At 39.9% G+C, this 26103-nt stretch overlaps 1 protein-coding gene across 1 annotated transcript; it reads left to right on the top strand.

Annotated features, from left to right (window-relative positions):
• The first annotated feature begins 21472 nt into the window (after nucleotides 1-21472).
• On the top strand, nucleotides 21473-22219 carry LOC133799561 (uncharacterized). Its single transcript, XM_062237565.1, has one exon. It carries the CDS (start codon nucleotides 21473-21475, stop codon nucleotides 22217-22219), a length of 747 nt encoding a protein of 248 aa, XP_062093549.1.
• Nucleotides 22220-26103: the final 3884 nt, after the last annotated feature.

Raw genomic sequence — 26103 nt, 5'->3', positions numbered from 1 at the left:
TGCCACTTATAGAATGCTCCTACAATAATAGCTACCAAGCAACGATCAGCATGACACCCTATGAGTTACTTTATGGAAGGAAGTGTAGATCGTCGTTACATTGGGATGAGGTAGGAGAAAGACAACTTCATTGACCCGAAGAAGTTAGAGAGGCTCAGATGTAGTTACGCTAATTAGAAAATGTATGCTCGCTGCTCAGAGCCGACATAAGAGTTATGCAGATGCCAAGCGGCGAGATGTGGAATTCAAAGTCAGAGATCAAGTCTTTTTAAAGATATCTCTTATGAAAGGAGTGAAGCGGTTTGGAAAGAAAGGAAAACTTAGTCCCCAGTTTATAGGTCCTTTTGAGATATTGCACAAGGTGGGAACAATTGCATATAGATTAGCCCTACCGCCAGCTCTAGGAGATCGCCACAATGTGTTTTACATCTCAATGCTGCATAGATATGTTTCAGACCCATCTCACGTCCTCAAGTACGATACGATAGCACTCCAGAAAGACCTGAGTTACGAGGAATGACCGGTTAGCATCCTAGAGAAGGGGATGAAGGAGGTACGATCTAAGAGTATTATGATAGTCAAAATCCTATGGAGTAATAGTTCAGAATGGGAGGCAACGTGGGAGTTGGAGGAAGACATCCTAGCACGAAGATGTCTCGGAATAGTTCAGGAAGACATCCTAGCACGAAATTATTTGGTAAGTAAATTTCGGGGGTCGAAATTCTTTTTATTAGGGGAGAATTGTAGTGTCTCAGAATTTTACTTAACTAGATAGTAGTAGTATTAGCTTGTAGTATTTTTGTTTTCGTTGATATTGGTTCAAGCCAGGATTTAGTTGGAAACTCGTAGAAATAGTTATAGATTTATAAGTTTAACCTATAGTTTAGAATTATTAACTTTAACATAAGGTTTGATTAATATAGCTGGTCCTAGAAATAATATTTATTATAACCTAAGGTTTAGATAGAATAATTAACAGCGTGACACTTGTCACAAGCATGTTTATTAAGGACTTAAGGATTTTAGATGAATAATTAAAATAAGGATAAATGTAGAAGCTCTAGAACCTTCCAGCAGCTATTAGGATCATGTTTTACTTAGTCAAAGTTGTTTTAACAAACTTCAAGTGTGCTGAAAATGTGCATAAATGTGTTTAAAATATCAGTGTATGCCGATATCGCAGCTATAGGGGTCGATATGTCGATTAAGGTTGATACGGAAAACACGTCGACTTCGTACGAACGAAACCATGGAAGCTTGGGGCATAGGTAGGGGCGATATATCACCTAGGGTAGGTGATATAATCGGCTCTTGGAGCCATTTTTAAAACTTTGTGAATTTAAATTAGAAACAGCCCCCAACCACTTGCACTTGTTCTTGAACGCTTTTAACCGAGTTCTAGGCATCTATTGAACCGAAAATTTAATTCAATTTATATTCATTTATTTATTCATTTTAAAAGAGATTAGTTTCACTTCTTGAACTCTATAAATAGGACCTAGTACTCAACCATTTCATTCATTATTCAAGCATTCTTCAAAGGCTCCAAGCTACTACATTTATTCTAGAGAGAAAACACTAGGGTTTTGGGATAAAAGCTTTTTCAATCTTAGCTTTTCTAAACACTTGGGAAGTAAGATAGAGTGTTATTTCGGTATCGAGGTGTAGATTGGAGATCTAGTTCATTCAAGGTGTTCTTATCCTCAGGTTTAATCCATCATAGTTTTTTTATTTTTCTTTCATTTTCTTTGAGATCCTAACTCATTATTATGGCTTTTGGTTAGGATTTTAAGATTCTTGAAACTTAAGGTTCTTTGGTAAGTTTCTATTTTGATGGTTTAGATCTCTTTTTCTTCCCCATTTCTTTAGAAACTCATGGTTCTTATTCTTGATTTTAGGAGTTTTCCATCCCTTTCTTTTCTCCAACATCCCAGTTTTTGGTAAGGAAAATAGGTTAGATTATATGTTCTATGATATGTTTATATGCTATGATATGTTATGTGCTATGTATATATGTATAAATATGTTTTGTAGTCGCTTGGGGCTTGTAGTTGCTTAGATAGCAAACCCCAATATTTTTATCATTATCGTGGATTAGAGTTATGTTTTATCATTAACCCAAAACAGAGGACCTAGATGGGTTATCATATACTACTTTGTGATCTAACCTAACTTGATTAGTAGATTGAGGACCTAGATTGTTTAATCACATACCACGGTAATGAGTTAATGGTCATTAATATTGTAGTCATATATGATGTATGTTTTTACGTCATATGTTTTGTAGTATATGTTTTATGATATTGTCTTATGAAGTATGATATATGTTTTTAGTAGATTTTCCTTGGTGGGCACTAGGCTCATTCCTTTTATTTTAGATGGTGCAGGAAAATGAGCTTGGAAGGCGGGATGGATTCCTGGCAGCTTGGCATGTGTTGTGGGGATGGATTGATTGAATGGATTGCTGGAAGATCGAGGATAACGTTGTTTCAAGTCTTTTAATTTATGTTCTTATGAATTTTCGCACTTAGTTTTTTTAAAACAATTAATTAAAGTTTATGCTTATGTTTTTATGTAATCATATTTTGTATTCTGTACTGTATTTTGGAATTGTAATGAAGTTCTACTACTTTATGTATGTATTCTAAAATAGTAGTTATGTTTAATAGTTTTTAATGGTATGAGGTCTAGAATTAGTCGGGGCATTACAAAAGGTAATAAGGTAGCTATGTCCACCCGTAGTTATTATTCCATTCAATTCACATAGATTACTATGTATCAAATCTAAAAAGCTTGTTTCTCTTTCAACACTAGGATAAGGTTTCTTAATCATTTTATATTTAACGCATAGTTCACATTTATCATGCTCAATATCATTGCATACTATTAAACGACATTTAATAGCTCTTTTAATTATACTATAACCTATATGAGCAAGTTTATTATGCCACAAAGTAATAGAATCAAAGCCAAGCATATAACATGACGATGTAGCAGCATTATTATCAAAATTAGAGTCTTGAGTACACAACTTGATCATACCATCACAAACATACCATTTTCCCATAAAGTAGTTACCCTTGAAAAAAATTTGCTTACTGGACTCAAACACTACTTTGATGCTCGGTTGCTTAACAAGTTTCAACTTACAAGGTTTCTACTCATGTCTGGAACATACAATACATTTCTAACAAGAACCTTCTTTCCGGATGTGAAGAAGAGATAAAAATTTCCCTTAACGATCACCTTGGATCTATGCTCATTCCCCATTTGGATTTCATGGCCATCCTTGGTTTCTTCAAATGTGTTGAAGATTCCTCTATCATAATTTACATGAATGGTGACACAAGAGTCATACCACCTTCCTTGTAATTTCCCTTGGATGGCATTCATCTCACTCAATGTTGCAACCAACTCCTCTTTGGTTGTGTTGACCTTGGATCTAAAATTGGTAGATTTTCAAAATTTGCATTCCCTAGCCAAGTGACCACTCTTGCCACAAACAATACAAGGGTCTTTCACACCCTTTAGTTTCCCTTCATTCTTCCTTGGGGTTAGGTAATTGTTCTTCCGTGATTGGGGCTTCTTGTGAGCTTTCCCTTTTGATATTTGAGAGGTTTTCTCTAGGCATTTTCCTTGGATGTCCGTCCATTGGACTCTTCCATACACTGTCTCTAGAACGAGACTTATTTTTAATCCTTAGGTGCTTAAGGATTTCTTCCAAAGATATATTCTCGTTCTTATGGAGAATCTTCTTCCTATAACCCCTCCAAGATGGAGGCAACTTAACTATTTTGGTACCAACAATGAAGGACTCCAGCAAGGATATCTTAAGATTAGACAACTTGTTTACAATAACCTGTAACTCATGAACTTGTGGAAGTAAAGGTTTTTCATCAAAAAAAATTTAACTCCATATTTTGAGTTATGATACATTTCTTGGTACCTTCTTCTTCGACTTTGTATTTCTTCTCAAGTGCTTCCCAAACTTCCTTTGCTAATGTAATGTTGGTGTAGAGATCATAGAGACGATCTGAGAGAGCATTGAGGATATGATCAGTATATGAGCTCATCTTCTTTGCGCTTCTTCTTTTCTTTAATCACTTTTTGAGAATCATCATCCTTTGGTGTACCCAAAGTCTTCAAATCTTTGTCAAGTATGTAGTAGATCTTCAAGGTTATGAGAAGAAATGTTATCTTGTCTTGCCATGGAACAAAGTTAGAGCCATCAAAACGATTTAGCCTAACTAGATCTTGGGACTTGAACTTGAGGGCGAAGATAGATGAACTTTCTTCCATGGTGTAGGGTTAGAGTATTGAAATATGAACCTTAGATATAAATAATCTCATAAGAGAAATCTTGGGTTTTGGGATAGAGTTTTTTTATTGTTGGGATTATGGCCAATCAACACAACTAAAATATTGTAATTTAGATTAATCAATCACAATATACAAATGTATTCAAAGGAACATAATTGTAGATAATTTCATAAATAATGGAAGAATAAACACAAATTAAATCAAAGAAAATAGTGGACCTTCCTCAGTGGAAACCTTAGTTACAAAAAATCATACAATTATGATTTAATGTAATAAATTGTTGCACCCAGATTTCGAGACCTGAGGTTGTGACCTCAAAAGCTGGATTCGTCAGGTGTGAGCTCGCAATACCTAAAGTGCATGTTCGTGGTCCAGGTGCCAAACCTCAAAGCAAGGCGGCAACCTCAAAGATATGTAACCTCGGAGTTCTTTCTAAGCTTGGGAGACATAACATCGGAGTATATTCGTTGTCAGGTTTCTTCGGATCGAGTAGCCCGAGCTTGGCATGGATTTGAGCTCGAAATATAACGGCCTCGGTGGTATTTACCCACTCCAAGCTGGTCCTGGGGAAAGTTATACAGCTCGTAATTTACTTAGAGACCTAGACTGACATGATGTTGATTGCTGACCTCTAACGACTTAGTGAGTCATCTGATGAGACGCAATCCGTGCATTCAAAAGATATTTATTATTGTAACTTCCCTACATTAAAGAGATATTAACTAGTCTATTATATGACACCTGGTCTTCATGGACGTTTCCTTGTATATAGGAGTTACAGAATTTAATGTCATTATTCCCATTAATAAAGAGGAGTATCTTCCCGAAATATGTGGGAACGAACTCTGAAAAACCTCTATAAATAGAGAGGTCATGAACACTTTAAGAGGACCGAATTTTTGTTCTCTTGAGAGAATTTCTGGAGAATTCATCCCTGAAGGATTTCCAGAAAACTCCAATGTCCTAATAAAATTGACTCGTGGACCAGGCAAAGTTAACTGTTGAACCACGTAAAATACCCTCATTGTCCTACTGTATTACTCCTCTTTGCCATAGTTTCTATTGTTTACGTGCTCTATATTTTAAGTTGACGAAAAATGGCGTCAATAGTTTGGTGCTTTCATTGAGAGCCTTAAGCAATACAATCCCTGATTAGCTATGGTCGCGAATGATCAGAATATTTCTGAAGAAAACTATCAACGGCGCCCTGGGAAGGAGCCGATGACAAATCCTGAACTTGAAGAGAGAAGTGAATCCACCGATTCTCGAGGACCTCCAATGCCCAGGGATGATGAGGAGATGTACTATAATCCTGAACGGTACGTTCCCATTGTAGAACTTGAAAACCGAAAATTAAAGAAACAGTTGGCTGAGGCCAAGAAGCGGAACGAAGAGTTGTCCAGGTTTGCTGCGGAGGCACAGGCGGCTCAGCCTCAACCTCCACAGGAGAACCAAAACCCACCTCCACAGGACGTTCATGTTCCTCCCCGCAGACCTCGGGGGCGACCTCAGAAAAACGCTGCCACAAGAACGGAATGACCTCCGCTGCCGGCAAAACAACCTGCTCCCTCGAGACCCCGGAGAAGTACTCGGGATAGGGCTCCGGTTAACTCAATTGCAGAGGTACCAGCGGGAACTGGGAATAACTGAGCCCCTGCAGAGGCTCGGACTCAGATTCCTGGTAACATGCAAAATGTTACCGAGTCAGCACGGGCGAATTCAGGACCATCCAGACCTCGAAATGGGTGGCACCCACCATCACCCATACGATTCCCTCCGTTTTCTATAAGATACCCTTCACCACCTCGCAGGAACGCTCAACCAGCTCAAGGTGATGAGGAAAGTCGAGCAGGAAGGAAACAAGGAAATATAGAAGCCTTCAGGGAGCGGAAAGGCACCCAGCCTACGAGAAGCCAAATGTCTCGGTCTCACACTGTAGAGACGAGGCAGCATGATAGAAATCCCACTCAGAACAATCATGCGATGAGCCTCGCTAGCGACGACTCAGGGGACACCAGATCAGTCAGCATGTATGATCAAGGATGGAGAAACACTAGAAACCATAGGAACCGCTCCGACCTACGGGAGCACGTGAATCAGAATCGGGGCAATGGTAATCCATCGAACCCAGACCTGAGAGATCGCCTAAATGGGTGTAAAGATCCCCTGCGAAGATGCGAGCCTGGAATTATGATCAATGATAGCCAATTTCAAGCAAGACCCCCTGTGGACCCAGTTCAAGAAAGAATTGATCAGTTAGGAAGAGCATTTAGGCTCCTGCAGAATGAGCGAGGTCGAAGTCGGGATGAGGATTCTGATGAGGAGCTCGAACCATTCACTCCCCATACTTCCAACACTCCGTTTCCTCAAGGGTTTCGGATTCCTCATGTCCCTCCTTTTGAAGGGAAATCTGACCCGTACAGTCATTTGAGTACATTTAACACCATAATGAGAGCAAGTAATGTGGGTTACGAGCTCAGATGCATGTTATTTCCAGCATCACTTACAGGACCAACAGAAAGCTGGTTTGAGAAATATAAGAGACATTCAATCACTTCTTGGGACCAGTTATCAAAGGATTTCAAGAAGCAGTTTAGATCCATGATCGGTGTAAGACCCGAAGCGTCAACCCTGACCAACGTTCGGCAACAGCCAGGTGAAACATTAAAAAGCTACCTTACGAGGTTTAACCTGGAGGTTGCCCGAGCTCGGGATGTGGACAACATCAGTCATCTAATGGCTGTCCAAGTTGGGATAATGCTAGGAAGTCCCCTCTGGGATGATATGCAGAGAAAGCCTGTGAGGTCTTTGACCGAGTTTAATAGGCGTGCTGAGAGGTTTGTCAATGTAGAAGAGGCGAGGTCAACACTGAATATGAGCTCTCAACCTGTAACTACAATGATAAATGTAAACTCTGCCTCAGCCTCGGCAGACCCATCAGCCTCAAAACCCCCTGCAGAAAACCCTTCCAAAAGGAAGAAGAATGAAGGGAGTAACCCTGAGGTGGAAGAGGGAAAGAAGAAGAAAGGGGAAAGGTATTTCTCCGTGTACAAAGTGTACACCGAGCTCAACGAGTCTCGGGAGAATATATACCTGGCTAATGAAAACCAGGTCCCTTTCAAACGTACAGACCCCATGAGAAATCAGAAGTCCAAAAGGGACTCCAGCAAGTACTATCGATTTCACAGAGACACTGGGCACACTACTGATGAATCCAGGCAGTTGAAGGACGAGATCGAAGGATTGATCTCGAGAGGATATTTCAGACAATATGTCAGAAACCAAAATAATAATCAGGCTTCTACTAGCCAGAGGGCAGCTGCGCCACAGCCTGCTCAAAACAACAATTCCCGAACTAGAGAAGAGGATAGACCCCCTCCGATTGATGGAGAAGATGTGAAAACCATCTCGGGCGGGCCTCATCTCGCAGGGGCGGGCAAGAATGCCCAAAAGAGATATGTGAACGAGCTAAAAACTGGGGACGGGTCCCCCTATGAACCCGAACCTAGAGCTCCAAAGTGCCAAAATGTTGAATCTCAGCCGATAACCTTTACTGAGGACGATGCGTCCCATGTTCAGTTTCCCCACAATGACCCATTGATCATCACTCTACAGCTCGTGTATAAGAGAGTCCACCGAGATCTCATTGATAATGGGAGCTCAGTGAACATTCTCTATAAGGCCACCTTAGAAAAGATGGGACTCGCGCTTCGAGACCTAAAAGCTTGTGCAACGACCTTGTATGGTTTTTCAGGAGGAGGGATTTCCTGTATGGGGTCCATTGAACTCCCTGTAACCTTGGGAGACTATCCAGTCTCAGCAACCAAGATGATGGAGTTTGTAGTAGTGGACTTACCATCGGCCTACAACGTGCTGCTCGAGAGACCCGCCCTAGTAGGGCTGGGGGTAGTCTCGTCTGTAAGGCATTTGGCCGTCAAGTTCCCGATTTCTAGTGGCATCGAGACGTTGAAGGGAGACCAGTTAGCCAGGAGGGAATGCTATAGCATTTCAGTAAGGGGAAAGAAGCAGGCGAGCGCACAAACGCTCGTCATTATCCAAAATAATGACGGGACAATCTTGGAGATAGATGAAGAAATCGACCCAAGAGTGGAGGAAATAGCTTATCTCGAACCATTATAAGAGCTTGAAGAGGTCAGGCTCGAAGAATCAGACCCCCCGAAAATGGTAAAGGTCGGGAAAAACCTCCAGGAAGAAACTAAATAGCAATTAATTTGCTTTTTGAAGAAAAACCAGGATGTCTTCGCGTGGTCACATTCGAACATGGTGGGAATAAGTCCAAATATAGTGAGCCACGTGCTAAATATCGATAAAATCTTCCCGCCGAAGCAGCAAAAGCGAAGACAACTGGATGACGATAGGAAAAAGGCCCTGAAAGAGGAAGTCGACAAGTTAAAGGCAAACCGATTCATTAGGGATGCCTTTTACCCTGATTGGGTAGCCAATCCGGTACTAGTCCCAAAGCCTAATGGGACGTGGCGAACCTGCATTGACTACTCGAAACTCAACAAGGCATGTCCTAAGGATTGCTTTCCTTTACCACGGATTGACCAGCTCATGGACGCCACAGCAAGACATGGGCTAATGTCATTTATTGATGCCTATTCTGGATATAACCAGATTGCCATGCATGCTCCTAACCAGGAACATATGAGCTTCATAATAGATAAAGGGTTATATTGTTATAACGTCATGCCATTCGGGCTCAAAAATGCTGGAGCTACTTACCAGCGGCTCATGAACATGATGTTATCCAAGCAAATAGGGAACAACATGGAAGTTTATGTTGACGATATGTTAGTCAAGTCTCAACTTAACGATAACCATGTTGATGATCTCGAAGAATGCTTTGTCGTGCTCCGGAAATATAACTTGAAGCTTAACTCTCAGAAATGCTCCTTTGGAGTATCTTCAGAAAAATTCCTGGATTTCATTGTAAATGCTCGAGGAATAGAAGCTAATCAAGACAAGATCCAGGCCCTGATCGATATGCCCTCACCTCGAAAACACAAAGATGTCCAGAGTTTGACCGGCAGGATGGCGGCACTAAGTAGGTTTATCTCTAAATCTACGGACTGTTGTCTTCCGTTTTTCAACCTGTTTAGGGGAGGCAAGAAATTTGAATGGACATAGGAATGCGAGTTGGCTTTTCAGGAACTCAAGAAACACCTCGCCGAGCCCCCTATCTTGTCGAAACCTATTACGGGAGAAGTTCTGTACTTATATCTTGCTACGACCGAGCACGCTATAAGTGCAGTACTTGTACGAGAGGAAGAAAAAGTGAAAAGGCCCGTGTATTACGTCAGTAAAAGGCTACTAGGGGCAGAATTAAGATATCCCTTGATGGAGAAGCTAGCTCTCTGCCTAATTCACTCATCTCGAAAACTTCGACCCTATTTTCAAGCGCACACCATCCATGTACTAACTGATCAACCACTCAGGCAAGTTTTGTCCAAGCCAGAAGCCTCTGGTCGGCTGCTTAAGTGGGTCATTGAACTCGGACAATTCGAGATCACTTATCATCCAAGGACGACCATCAGGGGGCAAGCCTTGGCAGACTTCATAGTGGAGTGTACTGGCATGACCAACGATGAAGTTATAACCCCAGCCCACGAGCTATGGAAAGTTTACGTCGATGGGTCATCTAATGAAAATGGATCGGGGGCAGGAGTAATTTTGATCACTCTTGCAGGAAGCAGATTTCACTCTACCTTGAGATTTGACTTCAGCGCCTCAAATAACGAGGCTGAGTACGAGGCTTTACTGGCGAGGCTTCGTATAGCTAAGGAGCTCAATGCTAAAGCAATGCATTGCTACAGTGATTCCCAGCTAGTGGTTAACCAAATTTTGGGAGAGTACCAGGCTCGTGGTACAAGAATGGCAGCTTACTTAGAAAAGCAAAATCAGCATTGGAACATTTTGAGTTTTATGCGATCGAATAGGTCCCACGAGAATAGAACTCGAATGCGGACGCCCTGGCCAGGCTTGCTACCTCTACCGAGAATGACAAACTGAATGTCGTACCAATTGAACATCTCTCGACGCCCAGTATTGACGAGCCGGATCAAGAGGACGTGTGTATGATCGATTCCGAGCCTACCTGGATGACTCCAATAATCTCATATCTCGAGACCGATATCCTCCCGAAAGAGCGGACCAAGGCTCGAAAGTTGATGTATCAAATCCCTCGTTACACCATTATAGATGGAAGGCTATATAGAAGAGGGTATTCCATGCCACTGCTCCGGTGTGTGACTCCTCCCGAAGCTAAGAAAATCATGGAAGAAATCCATGAAGGGTTTTGTGGAGACCATACTGGGGGGCATAGCTTGTCCAAGAAAATCATACGCCAGGGCTACTTCTGGCCTCCCATCAAGTCAGATTCATTCGACTACGTCAAAATCTGTGATAAGTGCCAACGGTTCGCCACAATTCCCTGAGAACCACCTTCCGAGCTAACCATGATGACCTCCCCATGGCCATTTTCAGTTTGGGGAATTGACCTCATAGGCTCATTTCCGACCGGCAAAGGCGGAGTGAAATATGCAGTAGTTGCCGTCGATTACTTCACAAAGTGGACTGAGGCCGAGCCTTTGGCGACAATAACCTCCAAAAAAGTCCTTGACTTTGTTGTGAAGAACATCATATCTCAAAATGGGATGCCGAGGAAAATTGGGTCCGATAACAGAACCCAATTCGACAGCGATCTGTTTACCAACTTTTGCGAAAAAAATGGAATAATAAAGAGTTTTTTGTCAGTGGCCATCCTCAAACGAATGGCCAAGTCGAAGCTGTGAACAAGACTCTAAAAAGTTCACTGAAGAAAAAGTTGGAAGAAGAAAAAGGAAGATGGCCCGAAGAATTGCCCCAAGTCCTATGGGGATATAGGACTACGGCCCGTACATCGACAGGACATACCCCGTTCTCTCTGGCGTACGGTTGCGAGGCTATGTTTCCAGGTGAGGTCGAAATTCCCACAATTCGAGCCCTCTCTTACGATCAAGCCTCGAACCACTCTCAGCTCGAAGAAACCCTTGACTTGATCGAAGAAAGAAGGAACGAAGCTCAACTAAAAAATGCTGCATACCAACAACGAGCTACCCGGTACTTCAACAAAATAGTTTGGGATCGAAAATTCGGTGTGGGAGATTTAGTGCTAAGGCGTGTATTCTTGGCAACGCGGGATCCAGCAGCTGGCGTGCTCGGGCCAAATTGGGAAGGACCCTACCAAATAGAGTCAGTCATCCGACCCGGTGTTTACAAGTTGGAGAGATTGGATGGAAATCTAGTACCGCGAGCATGGAATGGCGAACACCTATGACCGTACTATCAATAGTATAGGAAGGATGTTGCCTGTAACCATGCTTGTTTATCTGTAATGTTTTTCTATTTTTGGATTTTGTCAAATAAAGGTTGATTTCGTTTAATATGCTGTATTTTTTGCAATCTCTCTTAATTTAATAACCTATGGTCACACTCATAGGATATTAAGGGGGCATTAGTGGTATATATACCATCAGCTTGAAAAATAAAATAACATATATGAAATACATTCAAGTGTTTGGTTATAACCAAATGCGCGAGCTTAGTTTGGATGTAACCAAACTATCAAACAAACAAAAAACGTACAAGTGTTTGGACGTAACCAAATACGCGAGCTAAGACAATCTGGATATAACCAAACTATCAAAAGTACACAAGTATTTGGAAATAACCTAATGCGCGAGATGAGATAATTTTGGATATAACCAAGCTGACAAAAAGATAAAATGTTTGGATGTAACCAAATATGCAAACTAGATTAAAATGTAAGTTTGGAACAAACCAGCTAAAACTAATCGGCAGTAAGTTGGAGCATAACCCACTTCGTGTTAAGCCGAGATTGAGGCTGGAGTATCTTGCAAAACAATAGTTTCGACCTCATAACCTTGGAGAACTAACCAAGGACGAGAAAAAGTAACTAAAAAGTAAGATATAACTAAACCGTTTGCATTACACACCATACAAGTACTTTTGGGTGCATGGTTAAAGTAATATCTGACCTTGATAAATAACGAGATCGGAAGCGGATAATTCGAGCAAACTGTGCATGAATGTATTGAACCTCGAGCTTAAATCCAAACTATGTTTGTGTGATTAAACAAGAATATATGACTCTTTAATATAAAATGTGCAAAATATTTCAACCCGAGAAATGTAAAGCATATATATTAAAAGGAAGTCAAAAAGAAAGAAAAATTGTACCAGACCTATGGGCATAAATTAAAAGAAAACAATTACAAAAAATAAAGGGACGCATCCCCGAGGTAAGATTTATGAAGGAGCAGTCTCCTTAGCCTTCTCAGCATCAGCAGCACTAGACTCACCAGGACGAATAGCACAACTATCCTCCTGAGCCTCCCGAGCAGCCTCCTCCGCTTCAAGCCGAGCATGCCATTTGGCCACAAATCCTGCCTCGAAAGAGCCTAGGAAGCTGGTGTCGAGGTCGGCGTTGCTGGCCCAGATCCTATACATGACTAGATCAACCGCCTTGTCCTTCTTCTCTTTAAACTTGGTAAGGACACGAGCCTTTTCATTCTCCATTATCTCGAAAGTGGCGGCCTTCTCCTCCTCAAGCTTGGCATTGGCCCTCTCAAGCTTCGCAAGCTGAGCATTCACCTTTTCAAGCTTGGTTGTCTTAACCTCCACCTCTGTCTTCGCAGCCTTGAGCTCATCAGCCATCTTAACCTGAAGATTCTTCAACTCTTGGGCAAAATACATGCTCGAATGCACCTCGTTGGTCAGCTTATAATTAAGCTGAGCTGAGACAATAAGAGCATGACACACAAAGAGATTGAATTAGAACATATGCTAAGGCGCATAAACAATTAAAAGTAAGTTGTGAAAAGTTACCGCGGCAGTAAGCTCAATACTCTTATCATAAAGAGTATTGCAGACCTGAGCTTTATTAAAAAACTCCCAATGCGCAACGTCAAAACCACCAAGGATCTGACCCACCCGAGACAGGATATCCGAGCCGAGTATAGCTCCGTGGGCCCCAGCAGCATTGTCAATCACGATCTCATCAACATGAGTACGGATCGACAGCAAGTGTGACTTGGAAGTTGAGGGCTTCCTCGGGGGTGGACTGTGACTGAGGGAGGCATGGAAGAAGTGGCCGAGATGGACGCTTTGACCTGGGCGGTCGGGTCCTCGGCTGTACTCACAATAGTCGGAGCTGATGGAGGAGTCTTCTCAGTGCACTTAAGGACTTTGGAGGGTCGGTCCGACCTCCGCGAGCCTCTCGGGCGCTTACTTTTTTGAGCCCCCTCGCCACTAGCGAGCACAGCATCAAGATCGGAATCCATGGGACCTAGACAATTACAATGAAGATTTAGCATGGTGCTAGTAGACAAAGAATAAAAGAATAAGTAAAGAAAAACCTAACTGGAACTCTCCCCCGAGCTCATGCTCGGCGACCAAGAAATCCCTCTATCTTCAAAGGAGGCTGGGGGAGTACCTTCCCTATAGGTAGAAGTCAATCTCGAAAGGTCCCTATAGTCATTAGTTCCATACTAAACGGCTACTCCATCCCACACCTCGTTCAGGCTATACATGGTGTCGTATTTCTCGAGCCAGCTATCAAACCTATGTACCCTATCATCTACCCAAGACCATACATAGAAATGGTCCCTATCATCCTTACATAACACTAACCTATCAGGTCTATGTTTTAGCAGTGAGGGAGACCACATATTTGAGCTAAGGATGACTGTACCTTTCTCATCGAAGCCTGATCTCGAGGCCTTATCGTTGGCCTCATTCCCCGATTGTGGACTCCTATGGCGAGCTAGAGATAGGGGCCTCGCATCTCTTCTCGGGGGGAGGTTGTCGGTTGGCAAAGGAACGAGCTCCCAATGGTCGTATTTCTTATTGGACCAGTCTGACGTAGACTGATCCTCCCCTAAGAGCCCACATGCCCGGAGCTTGTCTTCTTGCAGGAGATATGAAAGGGATCTCCTGCCATAAGGAAGTTGGAGTAGAGTCTCTTTGTGCTCCCTCATCTCCTTGGTAGGGGTAGGGCGATGATAGTTGGCTGGAAAATCAAACGCATTTCAACTAAGTACGAGCCTAAAAACAAAGTTCGAGCACAGAAATGAAGGAGGTTGAGATACTTATGAATCCGTCTGAACAAGTAGTATCGAGACGGGGCTAGGCCATCTGTCCAGAAGAGGGCCTTCTTGAAGTCAGGAGGATGATTGGGAAGATCCTCGAACCTCTTCTTCTCCTTGGGATAGCTCGAAAGATAGTAGAAGCCATCTTCTCCCCGAGCTCGGGAGGGATTGCTTTTCAAACAAAAGAGATATAAGATCTCTTCAGGCGAAGGCCCTTCCCACTTCAGCTCATGGTAAAGCGACCTTAGGGTAGACTGAACCCTATAAGAATTAGCGTTGAGTTAGAAAGGAGACAACCCAACATAGTCCAAGAAGCCTTTAAAGAAGGACTTCAAAGGAAGGACAGCTCCCGCCTTCATGTGCTCCTGGCTCCAAGCTGCATACCTCAACTTGTTGTCAGGGTTTCCATCCCCCGGAGCACGGCAACTCCGCTCATGGGCAGTCGGAGCTCGGCACCTAAGCAAGCCCGATAGCCCTTAGCCATGCAGGGCCAGAATATCAGATATCTGTCCCAACGAGGTGACCAAACTCCAGTAGTATTCAGCCTCGAAGAATTCCCTCCTCGGCTGCGAAGTGGAGGGTTCCCCCATCAGTGAGAATCAAAGATCTCTCGGCTTGTACGCGACTATCACTTTCATCCTGGGCTTAAGGGGGATCGGTCTAGGCTCGGAGTCAAAATCTAGATAAAGAGCCTCTCGGAGGATTTCTCTCTTCTTCTCTATGACCTCGACGATTTGACGTCGGTAATGAGCTCGGGTTTCTTCTTGTTCACGAGCTAGCTCATGTTCGCGAATCAGACACTGGTTCCGGGTAAACAACGACTCCGGGCTCGGAGTTTTTGGCGAATACGGGATGGCAAGCAACGACCCCCACCGTCTTTCCAGATTATGTGACATCTAGCAAGAAAGAAAAATGGTGAGGGCCATGCACGCAAGGAATCAAGAATAACGATCTAGATGGTTCAAGATCGAAAATGCTTGGATACGAAATGAGCTCGATCATGGGGACCCGATTAGTGTCATGGTTTGTATTTCACGAAAAAGGGAGTAAAGTGGATTTAATCTTTGAAAATCCCGAAATATCAGGGAAAAAAGGTGGCGGTTATTCAAAAGTGGTATTTTTGGGAATCGTGCATTCTTTGAAACCCAGATTTTGTAACCAATATCTTGGTATACAAGATATTTCCTCCAAAAATTGGGAAACCCAGAAAAAAGACCATATTTGGGTCTTCCTACACATGAACTAGGTTTAGAACCAGTAAGTGTAGAAACCTAAATCTAATATCAATCAGTCGAAGCATCCTAGTGCATTAAACTAAAGAATGAACCAACACGATCACAGTGACTAAAATGCAACAGAAGCAGAAACACACGTAAAAAAGGAAAAAATATATAAAGCCAAGAACAGATACTTACACACTGAAGATGGTGGTTGCAGAGAAATAGGTGATTGAAGAAGAGGCTGCAAGTATATTCTCACGGTCTCGAACAAGCTGATGGTTCTTTGTTTCTTTGGCCGAGAGAACATATAAAAACAAAGCAAGTTCTTTCTGGGTTTGCCTCTGGCTTTCTTTCTTTTTTTCCCTCTGATAAACGTAAAAATGAAAGGAGGAAGACGACTGGAGTCTTATTTATAGGTCCAGGGGAGTGCAAAGGGTCGGATTAATCTAGGCCATTGACTAGATTCCGTATCAAATCAAATGGCTAGGAACCCACGTAGCAGGCGGATAGACGTGGGCAGGTTTCCAAGGTACTCAAGTACATTGAGTGAGGAATACACAGCTGACACGTGTCCATACTCGAGTATGTGTGATGGAACGGTTCCCGAAGAAAGTAGTTCAAAAGTATCCTTCTCATAGGATTCGAACTAATACTTTTGAAGGGGCAAAATGTTACACCCAGATTTCGAGACCTGAGATTGTGACCTCAAAAGCTGGATTCGTCAGGTGTGAGCTCGCAATACCTAAAGATCATGTTCGTGGTCCAGGTGCCAAACCTTGAAGCAAGGTGGCAACCTCGAAGGTATGTAACCTCGGAGTTCTTTCTAAGCTCGGGAGACATAACATCGGAGTATATTCGTTGTCAGGTGTCTTCGGATCGAGTAGCCCGAGCTTGGCATGGGTATGAGCTCGAAATATAACGGCCTCTGTGGTATTTACCCGGTCCAAGCTGGTCCTGGGGAAAGTTATACAGCTCGTAATTTACTTAGAGACCTAGACTGACATGATGCTTATTGCTGACCTCGAACGGCTTAGTGAGTCATCTGATGAGACGCAGTCCATGCATTCAAAAGATATTTATTGTTGTAACTTCCCTACATTAAAGGGATATTAACTATTTTGTTATATGACTCCTGTTCTTCAGGGACGTTTCCTTGTATATAGGAGTTACAGAATTTAATGTCATTATTCCCATTAATAAAGAGGAGTATCTTCCCGAAATATGTGGGAACGAACTCTGAAAAACCTCTATAAATAGAGAGGTCATGAACACTTTAAGAGGACCGAATTTTTGTTGTCTTGAGAGAATTTCTGGAGAATTCATCCCTGAAGGATTTCCAGATAAAACTCCAAAGTCTTAATAAAATTGACTCGTGGACTAGGCAGAGTTAACTGCTGAACCACGTAAAAAACCCTCATTGTCCTACTGTATTACTCGTCTTTGCCATAGTTTCTATTGTTTATGTGCTCTATATTTTAAGTTGACGAAAAACGGCGTCAACATAAATCAATGGAGAGGATCATGAAGGCTTGACACAATTGTCTTGTCAAAAAAAATCTATTCCTAGCCTCCCATAAAGGATTTCTTGAAGCTACTACAATAATGGAATGAGTCTTGAGATTAACAAGCATTCGTCTTCAAACAAATCAAACTTTCTTGATGAAGATATTGGAAAAAACTAGTAACCTTTGTGAGTTAGAGAGAGAGAAAGAGAGTGGAGAGTGATCAAATCACCAAATTCTCAAATGAACCCTTTAAATAGTGTAGGGACCGTCATTAGCGGTAATAAATTTAATTTGAGCATTTTAAATTATGTTTTGGAGCCAAAACACATAATTGTACAGATCTGTAAGCATGCAAGCTATGCGTTGCTTGGCAGGCGACGCATCACCCCCATGTAGGCGATGTGTCGCCTGTCTGGGTTGTTCAAGAACAGGCGATGTAATGCCTCTGAACAGGCGACGCAACGCTTGTTGCACTGATTTTCGACCTGTACATCTCACCCAAAACACCTCCAAGTGCTCCCAAACTATTTAGGTACTCTTATACACTCCAAATAAATATTTTAGACCCAAAAGGATAATTTTATAATGCCTACAACAAATGTCTACCCGCTCATGTTGACTTTAGTGAAATCCTTATGATTTTGCACCTCTTTGTGCATTACTAATTTCACTGTGTATTTAACAAATCCTAACATTTCCTTCAACATGTGAGAAACTCTGGATTGAGACTAGTGGTGTCGTCATCAGTTTTAGGAGGAGCAACTGTGGTACCATCAAGAAATTCTTCAATGTCATTAGCAAAAATGACAGTATCAATATGTGCATGCCAAAGAAGAAAGTCGGTGCTATCTAATTTGACAGATAGGACATGATTGAGAGCTTGAGAAAGGGCCATAAATAGTTGATGTTGAGTCATGAGATCAAAAATTGTGGAAGAAGAAGAAGCCACTGGTGTAGTCAAATTTCTAGAAGGAAGAGTGGTAGAATCTTGATGGTTGTTGCTCGCCATGGAGAAATCAAAAAGAAAGAATCAAGAGACGAAAGGGAACACAAGAGAGAGAGAGGAACAGTAAGACCTGATACCATGTAAACAATAGAAAGTGTTTGAGGGAAATAGCTTTAGATCCAATAATGACTTATGCGCGTGGCTTGTATTATTTATAAACCAAGAGTTACGACCAAAGCTATTACAACTGAAACACAACAACTCACATGATCTACAACGGAATTTAGTTAATACATTTGGAAGAAATAACAGACTAAACAAGCCTAACATATTTAACTAACACCTATTCACAGTAGTAAAAGAAATACATAAATATGAAAAGAATCTATATATCTATATATTTATACAAAGGAGAGCGTCAAGATAACTTGACACTCTAAATTTCTTCAAAACACTTTTTTTATTTTTAAAATTTTTCATATTTTTTAATTCTTCTTTTTCAAATTTATGATAATTAAAAAAGAAAAAAACTATAATATTTAAACCATCTAAATATCTATAAATATCTAAAATTAAAAACTATTCACACGTTATTTTTTAAATGTAATTAAATTAATAAATTATCATACACCTTATAATAATAAATGTAATTTTTTTTTAAATTTTTCACATTTTTTTAATTCTTCTTTTTCAAATTTATAATTATTAGTTAATTATTAAAAAAATAAAAAACTATAATATCTAAACTATCAAAATATCTAAAATTAAACACTATTCACATGTAATTCTTTTTAATAACATTTATGGATAAATAATAAAAAATATAAAAATAAATAATAGAGTCATAACCGAATTATTTAAATTTTTAATAATTATATTCATATTGGTATTATTATAATAATTTATTTTTGAAGAGATATATAATTTATTGATATCTTAAAAAAAATTAATCATTTTCATTTAAAGAAAATCTTTTGAACGAAATAAAATGAAACAACTTCATAACAAACTTAATAGATTGATGGACAATTCATAACCACCAAGACCAAATTAATGGAGAAAACAATGTACTATAATATCTAAACTATCTAAAAATCTATAAATATATAAAATTAAAAATTAAAAATTCTTCACATGCTATTCTTTTTAATAACATTTATGGATAAATAAGATAAAATATAAAAGTAATTAATAGAGTCATAACCGAATTATTCAAATTCTGAATATTTATATTCAAATTGGTATTATTATAATAATTTATTTTTGAAGAGATATATAATTTATTGATATCTTGAAAACTTTTAATCTTTTTCATTTAAAAAAAAATCTTTTGAATGAAATAAAATGAAACAACTTCATAACAACTTAATAAATTGATGGACAATCATAACCACCAAGACCAAATTGATGGAGAAAACACTGTCATAAAAAAATAGTTTATTCATATTATTTATCTTTTTTATTTAAACATAAATAGTTTTATAAAAATATATGTTAAGACCATATATAAAATTATAATAATAAACGTCAATTTTCCTCATTTTTTGCTCTACTTTTCTAATTTATAGCTATTAATTAATCAACAAAAAAGCTTTATCTATTTTTTTATTTTAATAATAATTATAATATATGTCAATTAAAAATATCTATATATAATAACACTACTTAATAATCTATCTATTTTTATTTTTAACTTTTTGACAAAATACGAGGTCCGCAAGTTAATTTTTAAAAATAAATAGTTCAAACGGGCAATCGATTAAAATACAAGGTTCAAAATGGTGAGAACCCTAACAGAAAATATAAATTATATAAATTTATATAATTTGCTTTTTATAAAGAATTTTAAATTTTTTTGAATAAATACATAGTCCAAAGGTTAATTTGTAAAAATGAAGTGTCGAAATGGGTAATCGGTCAATATATAGTGTTCAACTAATCGATCCTTATGTTCATAAATTTAATATTGTGACAAAAAACGAGGTCTATAAGTAAATTTTTAAAAATAAAAGATTCAAATAGGTAATCGACCAAAATAATCCTTATTATTCAGAATTTTTCGAAATACTACAGGAGAATTGTTATACAATGAACAACATCATTAAATAAATTATGGTCAAGACATCCTCACGTATCCATGAAAGAAGCATGTTGTATGAGAAGGATAAAAATGAATCTCCACTATACAATCTCCATAAAAATATATATATATTTTTAATTATTATAAAAGTCTGCTATGTATATATTTTCAAAGTTGAGTTTTTTTTTTTTTTTAATAAACGTGTGGTAATAAGCATAATCTATTGATAATACATTTCTCCTCATGACACACCTCCAATCCCCATCCTCATTATTAAAAAATATATTAATAACTAATTAAAAAAAAAATATCTTAATAACAGTTACAGCAGCAGCCTGCCCCGTCGCCCACCTCCAGTTCATTCCCAGACGCCAGACTGTATTTGATCCTTAGAAGCAAAAAGAAGAGGAAGACTGTTGAATATTTGAGTTCTTAGATCAAGAAAAACTGGCTTGATTTTCTTTCATCATTAAGGAACCAGAGAAGCTTCCTATCTCTTCTCTCTCTATTTATATATATATATATATTATATTTATTTCTCACTAAGCCCATTTGCAGAATCACGAGTTCATCTCTCATATCTCCCTCATCATTTTTACTGGGACAAAAGCTCATGGATTCATTATTTAAAAGGGGATCTTTTGTTCCATTTCATACATTTTGTGCATATTCTTTGAATGCGTCTATTTGTGATATAAGATTATAGAGAAAGGACCATTGAGTTTATGGAGAATGGAACCAAGGCCTTTTCTATTTTTTCTGCCTTAAATAATTCAGGTTTGACTTTATCATTGTTATTAAGTTTGGGTATATAATATGACATTATTCTTGCTTTTGAAACATTAATTTAGTCTATTCGATTATGTGTTACTATTTCTCCAAATCAGTATTCATTGTTGATCAAAGATAAACCTTTGTAGATCTATCATTGTTACATAAATTCAAAATTGTGTTAACCATTGTAATTAGGAGACTATTATTAGTTAACTAATTCTGTTAATTAGTTAGTCTCTTGTACCTCTTTTCTTGCTTTTCCCGCTTCTCTTTTCTTTTCATATTCTTGTATTCCTATCTCTATAAATAGAAGCTCAGCTGGTGCCTCTAATCACGTTATTTTATCAACACCATTACTTTCTCTCTTTTCTCAAATCTTAACTTGGTATCACAACCATTTGATCTACAACCCTGTTTTCCCTAAAAAAAAAATTCGAGCTCTCTTTGGCTCTCCCATGGAGATCTCACCATCATCAAAAGAATCTTCCGCTTCATCCTCTACATACTCCGGTCTTACAGTTCAAAAACAAGAATTCTTGACTCTCTCTAATGCCTTGAATCACTCCTTTTCTGTCAAATTGGAAAGGACCAACTTCCTTCAGAGACGCGCACAAATGGAGAATATCATCTATGCAAACGGCATAGATGACTTTCTTGAAGGCACCAATCAAGCTCCAGCGCAGACGATCTCTGGCTCCACTGCTCTCAACCACGAGTTTGTCCAATGGTGCAAGAAAGATCGATTGATTCTTTCTTGGATCTACTCCTCTCTGTCCCCTGAGATCATGGCCCAAATCGTTGGACACACACCGAGCCACACTGCTTGGACTGCCTTGCAACAAATTTATTATTCCTCCTCCTATGCACGCATTATGCAACTCCGCTTATTGCTTCAGACGATCAAGAAGGGATCAATGACGATGATGGACTACATTCTCAAAGTGAAGAACCTCACGGATCAACTTGCAGCAATTTTAGAGAAAATCTCTTATCATGATCCGCTTCTTTACCTCTTAGCTGGTCTCAGTTCTGATTATTACTCATTTGTTGTTTCTGTCACTTCCAAAAGCAAGGGAATATCGTTCGAACAAGCCTCCAATCTTCTTTTTGCTCACGAATCCAGACTCGAGCAACAGAACTCCATTGACGAATTGACTACGATTGCGGCTAATGCTGCCTATAGACACCAATCAAATTCATGAAACCAACTCTGGACTCGTCCCCCACCTGGTCGAGTAAATGCCTCACTCAATTCTTCTGCTGGTTGTGGTTCTTCTGCAGGTTAAGGCTCCTCCAAAAATTCCCGCATTATATTCCAACTCTGCATGAAGCCAGGTCACAATGCCTTACAGTGCTATCGCAGGTTCAATCCCAATCTACTTGCTCCCTCTGCTGCCCCCCCCCCCCCTTCGGCTCCTTCAATGCAAGCCATGGTTGCTAGCTCAAGCACTATTGCAGAGGAATCCTGGTTGCTGGATTCAGGTGTTTCCCATCACTTTACCCCGAAACACAAACTAGCTTGACACCTTCAACCCTTACTCCGGATCTGATATGGTAATCGTAGGTAATGGTCACAAACTCTCTATTTCCTCTACTGGTAATTCTATTATTCATACATCTCAACATAACTTCAAACTCAATAAAGTCTTTCATGTTCTAAATCTATCTGCCAATTTACTTTCAGATATAAGTTCTGTCTTGACAATAATGTCTTTATTGAATTTCATTCTCATGGTTTCTTCATAAGGGACCTTCAATTGAAGAGAATTCTACACCAAGGTTCCCTTGATCGTGGCCTTTACACTTTCAACACATTCAAGCCACTTCAAGATTCCTCTCATTCTGTCCAAAATGCAGCTCATTCGACAACTCTGCCATCAGCTTCTTCATCTTCTATTCAGTTTCAATCTTGTACTTCTACTAAAGCTGCCATTTGGCATGCAATATTAGGACATGTTCATTCTCAAATTGTAAATCAAGTGCTACACAGATGTAATCTCAAATATTCATATAATAAAGATGCAATTTGTTCTTCTTGTCAATTGGCTAAAAGCCATCGCTTGTTTTTTTCATTGTCCCAATCTCATGCCTCTTCTGCCCTTCAACTAATTCATACTAATCTATGGGGTGGTTCCCCTATTTCGACAGTAGATGGATGTTAGGAACAAGTTTCCCAATACGCATCAGAATTGTGTGATGGGTTGGCCCAGTGTACAACAAAAATTTTGTAACATATTTAAACTACTTTTAAATATGCAAATCCATTAATATACATATGTTATCCCCCAAAATTTTATTTGATGATGTGGTAATCGGATGGGACAAGTGGCAATGCATGGTCAGTAAATGACACATTAATAGTCAATAAATGTGTTGACTAAAGAAGTGGAAAGGTTGGGAGTTGCCCTGCGGAGTTGTGATATTACTGGTCAGATGTGACATTCCCAACCGATGGTTTGTCATGCCCGACCAGAGATATGACATGTCCGACCGGTGGTGGGCCATGCCCGAACAGAGATGTGACATTCCCGACCGGTGGTGTGCCATGCTCGACCAGAGATGTGACATTCCCGACCAATGATGTGCCATGCCCGACCAGTGGTGTGCTTTGACCGACAGTGCCATGCCCAACCAGCCACTTCAGGGTATGGATTTGGTCGACTGACGGATCAAAATCTCACTAACAACTTCAACCCGAATGGCTCGCAACTACTGCGCAAATCTCTCAGATATCCCGAAGTAATACTATATTGCTATAATTTGAATTTGTTTATTATTTATTAATTAAGGTTGATTGGAACAACTAAGGACCCCGTCACACGAGATATTTCTCATGTAAGATCATGAGCCTATAAATAAAGAGCTCATGGCATCATTTTGGGGAATCTAATCTTTTTTTAGACTGAAAGAACTCTCTAGTTTTGAGACTTTGGGACTGTTACTTGGGGCATTCTTGGGGCATTTTCTGAGAGAGCTTAGAGAGAGAAAGCTTGTATTCTCTAGAGAGAGAAACTCTTTATTTTTATACTTACACTTAAAAAACTCAGTTGGCACTGGTACATCTGATCTTAGAGTGTAGGATACATATATCACAACTCCAAGTGGATTAGGCTATTACCAACAAATTGGGGCTGAACCACTATAAAATTGCTTATGTTATTTATTTTCTATTCAAGTTTTATTGTCGTTTTTGCGTCTACTCGCAGTTGGCCAAAATCGTGGTCTACATTTTTTGTCCTTTCATTGAGAGCCTGAATAGAAGAAACACACTACTATCCTACCAATATTGTGCCTAGGAAGCCCGGTACGTCAACTGCTAAAGAAACTGTTAGACCAGAAGATCCCGCAACTAAGAACCCTGACATTGAGCCCAGGGTCTTTCTCGAGGAGACAACTCTAGGGGTCGAATGACTCCAAGAGGCCATGGGGGCTTTCCAGGAAGAGATGATGCAATTCAATGCTCGACATGAGTCTTTCGCTAAGGAAATAGTCAGGCAGAAAGCTGCATTCGAGCAAAAAATGCATGATATGGGGGCTGGAAGCGAAGAGATCAGACAACGACAAGAGGAAATCGACCGACGACATCATGAGGCTGTACTTGCTCTAGAGGCGGCTACTCAGTTGGCCCAGGCCAATGCCCGAATCGCAGCACGAGCAGATGCCCAGGGACCAAGAAATTATAATGCTAGTCAGAAGTCCCCTGCTGGCAGATCTGATTCTTGGGGTCCAGACAAAAGTAGGAGCCACCAGTCAGAGACTTCTAGATCAAGGAATCACCAGTCAGGCGGTAAGAAGACTCCACCCAGGCATAATCAGACCAGGGCACCTCGAGATAAGAAAACTTCATAGTTTAAAGATGGATATGGTTGGAATGAGGCTGATAGTCATCACACCGATCGGTCAAAGGAGAAAGAGGGCAACGATCAACAAGGAGGAAGAGACTGCTCGGGCCATGCCAAGAAGTCGTCACTACATCTTGACCAGTAGCATAGTAGAAGAGAGCAAGTCCCGCATAGTAAGCCCCCTGAAAACTCAAATCGAGCAGTGTTCAATAGGCCAATAAACTGGGTAGTGTTCAACTGGTCAGTAAAAATCGGGTAGTGTTCAACTGGCCGGTATTCACCTGATCAGACAAACTGACAGTAATTGAGCAGTGTTCAACTGCTTAGAAATTCTCCATATACTATATGTGTTCCATGAGTAATTAACCATCGATCACTTGGGAGCACATGGGTATACTGGTATATAATTTATCTTCCTACAATTCCAGTGTGAAAGATTTAAATTTCCAGGTCGGTGATTTGGTCCTAAGAAAGGTGTTCATCATATACCCAGCAGCTAGAGTGTTAGGACCAAATTTGGAAAGACTTTATTAGATCAAGAAAGTTTTGCCTCCTGGTACTTACAACAAACTTTATTGGTTGAATGGAGCCTGATCAGGAACCACTGGAATGGCGAGCATCTAATGATATATTATCACTAAATACCACTTTCAGAGTGGTAGCTTAATTTCAAGTTGTTTAACTTGTTATTTAAGTTTGGTTTATGAGCTAGTTATTTGCTGACTAGTCATTTATTTTTGAACAATTTTTGTTGTTCAAGACTCGTTATTAGACACATTTTGTCCTTTTTTAATTTATGAGTAATAAAAGAGACTACGCGTAGCGTGTTCGATTCTTGCTACAAATATGCATGTGTGTTAATTATTCGAACAGTGTTCAACTGGTCAGTAAAATCGGACAGTGTTCAACTGCTCGGTACATTCAAGCAGTGTTCAACTGCTTGAATAGTTCCCATATATTCTATGTGTTTCACAAGTAATTAACTACTCGACCAGATTCGGTCAAGTAGCAAGTGACTAAGGATCTTTCAACCCTCGATCACTTGGGGGCACATGGGGTATATTGGTATATAATTTAACATTTTTAGGCTGACTTGTAAATTTTCGAAGTCAAAAAAAGCCCATTAAGCTAAGTTGTTTGACAAAGCATAAGTAACTTGGAATTTTTCAGAATTTCGAAGAAAATATTCGTGTGACAATAAACATTATGCTCATAAAATGTTAGAGCAATAAGAGTGTGAGAGA

This window comes from Humulus lupulus, chromosome 9 (assembly GCF_963169125.1).
Source record: "Humulus lupulus chromosome 9, drHumLupu1.1, whole genome shotgun sequence".
NCBI lineage: Eukaryota > Viridiplantae > Streptophyta > Magnoliopsida > Rosales > Cannabaceae > Humulus > Humulus lupulus.
The sequence above is the reverse complement of the archived record's forward strand: the minus strand, read 5'-3'. Positions and strand labels throughout refer to the sequence as shown.

Coding starts and splice junctions, on each gene's coding strand:
- LOC133799561 (XM_062237565.1), top strand. CDS start 21,473: ATGGAGATCTCACCATCATCAAAAGAATCTTCCGCTTCATCCTCTACA.